The sequence below is a fragment of the Ipomoea triloba genome, chromosome 13, assembly GCF_003576645.1.
Source record: "Ipomoea triloba cultivar NCNSP0323 chromosome 13, ASM357664v1".
Lineage (NCBI taxonomy): Eukaryota > Viridiplantae > Streptophyta > Magnoliopsida > Solanales > Convolvulaceae > Ipomoea > Ipomoea triloba.
The window spans coordinates 15,411,391-15,420,294 of record NC_044928.1 but is presented as its reverse complement, the minus strand read 5'-3'; the positions used below and the strand labels follow the sequence as shown (position 1 = coordinate 15,420,294).

Below are 8,904 nucleotides of genomic sequence, written 5' to 3'. Positions count from 1 at the left end.
AACATCAAAAAACATAATCAATCCAACCAATTTCATCAATTGCGCTATATAATATTCGATGTTATAATTTATATAATTGTATATCGATCCAAATATTCTTAAAATATTATAAAAAATTCATTCCGTGCAACGCACGGGCGAAAATACTAGTATTCTATAAAGAAGTTATATGAATAAAAAAAATTTATATTCAGAACTAAAGAACCAATTCAGTTCAATAATATTACATTGAAATGAAAAATGCAGACTACTCTTATTCCCAATAAAATAGGGAATGCTTTTGAGTACAAGTCTAAGTATTAGTAATCATTATACTACCATTACCAATGCATTTAATCTAATATAAATTGCCTTCTTTGAAAGGAGTAAGGAAATCTTTCGTCAAATTCACTTTCACCTTTCAAATGTAGATTATAAGCAACAATTTGGAAGAAAAAAATGAAGTTAGAGCATTCAACAATTATTGGTTGCAAGAGAAAATATGAGCATTCAAATAAAGGTAAACTTACATACAACTATACTTCATATGTAATTTAACTGACCTGAAAGACATTGTTTACATTATTTGAATCCATTTTGAGTGAGAAATGTATGTCTACAAAAATATGCCTCTTCATTGTGACTATCATTACAATAAAAAGTTTTTAGTAATTGAATTATGAAAGGAAATCAATATAAAAACTTAGATCTGACAAATCAATCGTAGTATAATCACATAATCAGTAAAACTCAATTTTAATAAGACTACGGCTAACTGTAGAGGTAAACAAATAACGTAAAATCATAGATCGAACACACTCAACAGAACATGCATTTCCCAAATTTGATGATAACTATAGATAGAAAATTTTGTCATTTTAGCTCAGAAATTTATCAACATGAAGTAGATCCTAAAGCCTCATTTGTTAAATTTAACAAATTCTAGCAGAGAATCGAAGATTTTTAGGATAAATTAAACCGATTACAAACCCAAAACAAAGAAGAAAAAAAAGGTAAGAAGAACTACATCACCTGCTGGGAGCGTATAGAACCTAGGATCTTATTGTAATTTCAATTTTTTCGATAAGAGATCTAATGAAGAATCAAGCTGAGCAAATGGAGAGAGAGCGAGATTGTTTGAGAGAAAAAAGAGAGACAGAGAGCGTTTATGCAAGAGGAAGACGAGTGAGAACGCGAAATGGGGAAATGGGTTTGGACACAGTAGAATTTTTTTTTTATAAAAATAAAGTTTAAAATTAAACCAAATAAAGAAGGGGAACAGATTACCCTATAGTGATGAGAAATTGCTGTGTGATCCTTGCATCAGTTTTATGAAGACGTCGTCGATGCAGTTGAAATCGCTTTGCGGTCTTTAATTCTTGGTTTCTTGACGAACTATGTGTTATTTTGCTACAATTTGTGAAATACTAAGGATTTAGGGAAGTGTATTTGTCCTTTGTTTCCATTTGTGAAGGGTGAGTTAGGTTTCGGACATCTCCGCGAAGGAGACGACGAACGAATGGTGCGTAGCTGAAGAGCGTTTGATGGGTTGTGGGTACTTATATGGTGGGCTCTATTGGGTCGGGTTTGGGCTTCCGGATTTGGGCCAATGTGGTAGGAAAAATAATATAGGTCATCATCTTTATATTCAGAGTTTGGGCTATTGTTATGTGTATATATTACGAGTACTTTTTTTCAATTTTGTTTTTAATTTTATTAATATTATTATTTTCCAGATGTAATTATATTGTTATTATCATTATTTGTGTTATTAGTATTTGTGTTGTTTTATTTAATGTAAGTATTATTTATCCTTCTATTTTCCTTTGTAATAACATTTTTTTGTATGTACGTATTATTATTGATATAATTATTTGTAAATTGTTATTTATGATATATTTACGGTTATAATTATATTTGAAAAAACCTTTATTTACAGGATATATTTATTTTTTTATTTGCTTTTATAATTGTAGCGTAGTTGCATGTCAAATATATATATTTGGATTTTCAATAATTTAACTGGCAATATGAATAATTTTTTTATTTGTTTTTTTTAAATATGTGCTGAATAATAAAGCTAATTATTATATTTACTATATGAGTCTGCCTAGGCTACATAAATTTACATTTTTTTTAGTTTTTTTCTTTTTGTAATTATATATTCATAGAATCCAAATTTTAGGTTGCTATTCAATCATATTGCTTTAGCGTTATGTTTAAAAAGATTAGTTTTAATGTTTGAGTAATCTTTTAATTTTTTTTAAAGAAATTCGTATTTAACTTTGGTTAGTTGACTCTTATATTTCATTTTCATATTTGTAGAGGTGAGTCTCATATATCATTTTCATTTTTAAATTTTAGTAATTTAATTTTTTTTTTGTAACTTAGTTATGAAATATAGTTTGTTCCAATAACGTTATTAATGAATTAATATTTTATTGTAGAAAATGTTGCTCTATTGTTGGAAAAGTCAAAATCAGCGCAAGGAAATGATCGTGTCTTGTTTGAATCAGCAAATCGAAGCTTAGTTGGAGTTTTTATGAATTCTCTATCTACTCCCTTACGATAGTGAAAAATTGTAAATGTACATCTAATTAAACTTATTATTTGATTATTTGGAAAATTTTTAATATACATTTCTTTTTAAATGTAGGTCATAAGATTCATAACACTATATCTCAATGTATTAGAGAGTTGCTTACCAAATTTGATGCTTCTAATAGTATTACTACAATTGGTGGTGATAGTGTTGTACATGATACGCCAAATACTTCAAATGTTTTGCCTGTAATTATTAACTCGGCTAATGAAGTTGTTAACCCAACCAATTCAGGTTATTGTTTGTGGTTTGTTTATTCTATATATGTGTGTGTGTGTGTGTTCTCTTTGAAATGAATTTATTTTATATGATTGTTAAGTGAATTTATTTTATTTGATTAGGTAATTTATAATAGATCGATGCTACTGTTTTGAGTACTGTGACTGGTACTGGACAAAACTTACAATGTAATTCTTTGGTTTATCGTGGATATAATATAGGAACTCAGAAATACAAACAAAGGTTAACATATTTATATCTTCTTTTTTTTTGGTATTAATTACTAAATCCTTACAATTTTTTGGATGTTATATTTAATGTTTATTTTTTTGAATATTTATTGCATAATATATTTAATGATTGTTAACTGAATTTATTATATTGGAATAGGTATTCTACAACAGATGGATTCTACTGTATTGAGTACTGTGGCTGGTACTGAACAAAACTTACAATGTAATTCCTTGGTTTATCGTACATCTAATACAAGAACTCAGAACGATACGTCCTCAATGCGGAATAGAAACGATGGTTAACATATTTATATCTTACATTTTTTTTTGGTATTATTTACTCAATTGTTACAATTTTGATCATATTATATTTAATGTTAATTTTTTCAAATCTTTATTGTATATTGTAGTTTCATATCTTGACAACGGTGATTGCGTGTTTGAATGTGAATATTGTGGTTCATATCAATGATTATCTGACGCCTTAACACGTGGAGATATTGAGCCAAGTTGTCAGGGTAGACGTGTGATCTTACCATCAAGCTTTATTGGTGGTGCAAGGTACATGATTCAGAATTATCAAGATGCTATAGCTATTTGTAAATGGATTGGGTGTATCCAAATTTATTTATCACTTTCACGTGTAATCCTAAGTGGCCAGAAGTTGATAGGTATTTGAAAGGACGATCATTGAGTGCTGTTGACCGCCCAGATATAATGTGTCGTATCTTTAAACTCAGACTCGATGCTTTGATCAAAGAAATTCGTTCTGGTGAAGTTTTTGGTAAAATTACTGCAGGTACACAAATTCAATATGTTTATTGTTCTTAATTATTTTGTTCAACTTTCATTTTTTTAAATAAAAGTTCTTATAGCTTTTCATTTCTGTTTTTTTCCAGTAATATACACTGTCGAGTTCCAAAAAAGGGGTCTTCCTCACGCTCACATCTTGCTATTTCTTGATAAACAAAATGGAGAAGCATTGCGCCAAAATATCGACTCTGTTATTTCCGCTGAAATTCCAGACATCATATCAGATGAGGAGTATTATAATTTTGTAAGTGAGTTTATGATTCATGGTCCCTGTGGTCATCTGAGGAAAAACTCTCCATGCATGGTGAAAGGACGTTGCTCAAAATACTTCCCCAAAAAATTTGTTAATGTGTCAGACTTTGATCAAGATGGCTGCCCGGTTTACAAGCGACGAGACAATGGTCAGACTGTTGATAAGAATGGCATTTTATTGGATAACAGATTTGTAGTCCCACATAACAGATACTTGCTTATGAAGTATCGAGCACACATCAATGTTGAATGGTGTGATACACTCTCATTTGTACCTATTTTACTTGTGTTTTTATTTAGGTTTTATAATTAATTGTGTATTAAAATGTTATCTCCAATGCTTTTTCCTTGTTATTTTATTTAAAGTGGTATAATGCTTGGTTTGAGTGTCTTTGGTGTGTTTAGTGCTGCATTATAACCACTTGGGAGCAAAAAGGCAATGCAAAGGAATCAAAAGTGTTGAGAAGTCAAAATGGGACCGAAAGTACTGTTCACCGCAGATTCTCGACGCGTCGAGAATATCTCTCGACGCGTCGAGACCTTCCAGAGAGCAATAAAAATTTCGCCATTTTATTCTCGACGCGTCGAGAAACATTCTCGACGCGTCGAGAATCCTGCCCAGGACACTATTCATCCCAGAACAAAGTTCCAGATTTGTCCCTGTTTTGGATCCCACTATTTAAGGCTTCATTTCTCCCCAAACCCTACCGGTTGGCTGCTGGTTTTTGTCAGAAAAAGGGAAAAGAGAACAAGGAAAAGAAGCTTCATCATCTCCAAAAGCCAAAGAAGAAATCATCACAATTTTTGGAAAGGAGATCAAAGAAAAGAGCTTGGAGGCATCATTTGGGAGAATATCTTCCTTTCTCTTTTCTATTTTGAACTTTATTGAATAATTGTTGGATCTATTTTAGCCATGTTAGGCTAAACTTCCTTTTGGGATTTTTGGGTATAAAAGTGTTTATGAACCTATGTGCCTAGTTCTTATTTTGTTTTAATGAAATATCTATTTGGGTTTATTGCTTGTGTTGCAATTGTGATTTATGTTATTGATACTTGTAATTAGATGCATATGATTGCTTGTACCCTTGCTAGATTTGTCTATGAATCAAAGAGCACCCACAATTGCACTTGACTATTGTACCTCGAGAGAGGACAATTTGGTTAAGGGATATATTTTGAATAGCTCACGAGAGTGAGTATTCCAATTACCGTATTTTGGGTTTGAGTTACGAGAGTAACCTTTCCCTTTTAGATGGCAATTTTCCACACTTGTTTAACCCAAATAATTATTTCACTTTAGATTGGCACTAGGTGATTAAACACTTTAACTCCCAAAAATCCCGCTTTTACCTCTTTGAATACAAAAACCCGTTTGCCTTATTTTAATTATCTTGTTTGCATATCCATAGATAATCATCCATTGTGAACGTAGGAATAGCTTCTTGCGAATATAATTAGTAACTAGTGCTTGATACCCCACTTCCCTGTGGTTCGATAACCCCGGAATACTCCGGGTATTTGTATGTGGTTTTATGCTACGACCATGGTGCAACCAGTCCCGATCCATTAAATACTTATTTAAGTATGTGAATAAGGGTAACGATCGTGTGACTACAGAATTCTACAAGAGTACCACAGATGTTAATGGTTAGCAGGTTATAGATGAGATTACAATGTTTTATGATTGTCGATACATATCTGCTTGTGAAGCTAGCTGACGCCTGTTTAGCTATGACATTCAATTCAGGACTCCTGCAGTCGAACGACTTAGTTTTCATTTGCCTGAACAACAACTGGTTTATTTCAATGATGATGATTCAGTTGATGCTGTTTTGAGTAGGCATACAATTGGGGAAAGTATGTTTCTTGGTTGGTTTGAAGCTAATAAGCAATACTCAGAAGCACGAGTATTAAATTATTCCGAAATGCCAAATAAATTTGTGTGGAAAAAAAAAATATTCGTCAGTGGCATCCTAGGAAAAGAGGATTTGCCATAGGTCGTATGTTTTATGTTCCACCCGGTAGTGGTGAAATTTATTATATGAGGTGTTTGTTGAATTTGGTACGTCGTCCTAAGTGTTTTGAAGATATAAAGGTGAGCAAATTGCCATTTTGGTCCATTGACTATAGGGGTCCTCTTAATTTCAGTCCACGACTTTCAAAAGTGTTAACTGCATACCTTGACTTTCAGTTTTCAATTTGTATCAATTTTGGTCACTCCGCCCAAATTGCCGGCCAAATTTCGCCGAAATTTTTAAAAGTTAAAATAACGAGGGTATTTTAGTCATTTCACATTTTCTTCTTCTTCTCTAGCGAATTCTTCTTCTTCTCCGGTGACTTCTTCTTCTCCGGTGACCCCTCGGCTGCGGGGTCAACCTTCGCCGGAACCCGCGGCGATCTCGATTTACACTTCATTCCAGTCGCCAGAAAAGTCACCTCGATCGAAAACTCGTTCGCGAAGGAAGCGACTCCGAAGACTGATCGCTCATATTCTTTTGACTGGAGGAGTGAGTAGACGAAACACAAGCCGACGACGAGGAGGAAGAAGAAACCGCGTCGGCGAGATCAGCCTCTTTCGCCTCCGGCGGCGGCAGCGACGAACACGAACCACAGTGACTGGCAATCGGAGCCACGCCGAAGCCGGAAACGCGATGTCCGGTAAACGATTTACATTTCAAACAAATAATATTCCGAATATGTCGAGCCACGAGAAAGTTCGCATCGTGAACCTTGGTGTCGCAGCTCCAACACAGAAACGCGAAATCGGACGGGTAACAAACCGCCACCTCGCCATTACAGAGCTCGCAGCTCCTAACCACCGTCGTCGCCGTCTCCTTCATCGTCAACATGACACAAAATGGTCTTCTCCGAGGGGTCACCGGAGAAGAAGAAGAATTCGCTAGAGAAGAAGAAGAAAATGTGAAATGACTAAAATACCCTCATTATTTTAACTTTTAAAATTTTCCGGCGAAATTTGGCCGGCAATTTGGCCGAAGTGACCAAAATTGATACAAATTGAAAAGTCATGGTATGCAATTAACACTTTTGAAAGTCGTGGACTGAAATTAAGAGGACCCCTATAGTCAGTGGACCAAAATGACAATTTGCTCTATAAAGGTTGTTAATGGTGTTCAACATTTATCTTATAGAGATGCATGTTATGCACGTGGGTTGCTAGCAGATGATAGAGAATATATTGATGCAACAAATGAAGCAAGTGAATGGTCATCAGCATCATCTATGAGGAGGCTATTTGTAACAATGCTTACCTCAAATGCTATTAGTCAACCCGAAAATGTTTGGAATGTTGTATGGCATCACCTGACTGAGGATGTGAAATATACTCAACGAAGATTACTATTTGATTCAGGTATTGTTTTATATATTCTTTGTATTTATGTTTATTTTAAGTTCAGTAATAGTAATTTCTTTATTATATTTATTAGTTCTAAGCAATAAGAGATATTTGCAATTTGTTGTTAGGTTTGGTTCTAAATGACGATGAGAAGAAAACTTATGCTTTAATTGAGTTGGAAAAAATGCTAAAAGTTTTGAACAAAAGTTTGGTAAATTTTCCGTCTATGCCTATTCCTGATTTAAGTTATCAATTTGTGTCTGGAAATCGTTTATTGTATAAGGAGTTGTCTTATGATCGTGATGAGCTTAAGAGAGAACATGATTCCTTGGTTAGTCAGTTAACCGAAAGAACAAAAATATGTATACGATACTGTACTTGGAGATGTTTACTGTCATAATGGTGGATTGTATTTTTTGTATGGTTATGGGGGTACAGGCAAAACTTTTGTTTGGAAAACTTTGTCAGCTGCTATTCGTTCAAAAGGTGATATTGTCTTAATGTTACTTCGAGTGGCATTGCTTCTCTTCTTATGCCTGATGGTAGAACTGCTCATTCTCGGTTTGCTATACCTATTCAGATCAATGAGGATTCAACATGTAACATAGCACAAGGTAGTGATCTGGCTGAGTTAATAATCAAATGCAAACTAATAATTTGGGATGAGGCACCAATGATGCATAAACACTGCTTTGAAGCATTAGATCGAACAATGAGAGATCTAATGAGGTTTGAAAATGTCTTAAGTGGAAGTCTGACTTTTGGGGGTAAGACTATTGTTCTTGGAGGTGATTTTCGACAAATTTTACCAGTGATTCCAAAGGGTTCAAGACAAGATATTGTTGGGGCAAACATTAACTCCTCTTATCTGTGGAACAGTTGTAAGGTTCGAAGGCTAACTAAAAACTTAAGATTACAATCAGTAGGAGATGTTGATTGTCGTGCAGGAATTGAGAATTTTGCTAACTGGATAGCTACTATAGGTGATGGTGAAATTGGTGTGGAAGATGATGGCCATACAAGCATAGACATTCCAAAAGAGAATTTGTTACAAATTTCAGGTGATCCTATTGAAGCAATAGTTAACAGCACATTCCCAATGTTTCTTACTGATTCTTTTGATATGTAGCATTTGAATGGTCGAGCTATATTAGCACCAACTCTAGATGTAGTTAATGAAATCAATCAGTATATGATGAGTAATTTGAATCCGATGGATGGGAAAACATATTTTAGTTGTGACAGTATTTGTCACTCTGATGCATGTACAGATTCATTTGCTCAACTACATACCCCGGAATTCTTGAATGGGTTGCGATGCTCAGGTATTCCTAACCATTTACTTGCTCTTGAAGTTGGTTCTCCAGTAATGCTGTTGCGAAATATAGATCACTCCATTGGGTTGTGTAATGGGACCAGATTGGTTATTACTAAATTAGCAGAGCATGTTG

The 8,904-nt window shown here is 33.9% G+C and overlaps 2 protein-coding genes and 1 long non-coding RNA gene across 3 annotated transcripts; 1 reads left to right on the top strand and 2 right to left on the bottom strand.

The window, feature by feature from the left end:
• Positions 1 to 168: 168 nt before the first annotated feature.
• Positions 169 to 1,572, bottom strand: LOC116002017. The gene is made up of 2 exons (XR_004094338.1): positions 543 to 1,572; positions 169 to 397 (listed from the first exon to the last, which is right to left on the bottom strand). It is a non-coding gene; the product is annotated as an uncharacterized LOC116002017 (long non-coding RNA).
• Positions 1,573 to 6,530: 4,958 nt separating this feature from the next.
• LOC116001255 (B-box zinc finger protein 32-like) lies at positions 6,531 to 6,938 on the bottom strand. Its single transcript, XM_031241144.1, has one exon. The coding sequence runs from the start codon at positions 6,936 to 6,938 to the stop codon at positions 6,531 to 6,533; it is 408 nt and encodes a 135-aa protein (XP_031097004.1).
• A 256-nt stretch (positions 6,939 to 7,194) lies between these two features.
• On the top strand, positions 7,195 to 8,582 carry LOC116001254. The gene is made up of 4 exons (XM_031241143.1): positions 7,195 to 7,468; positions 7,582 to 7,784; positions 7,892 to 7,939; positions 8,034 to 8,582. The coding sequence occupies exons 1-4, from the start codon at positions 7,195 to 7,197 to the stop codon at positions 8,580 to 8,582; spliced, it is 1,074 nt and encodes a 357-aa protein (XP_031097003.1).
• The last annotated feature ends 322 nt before the right edge of the window (positions 8,583 to 8,904 follow it).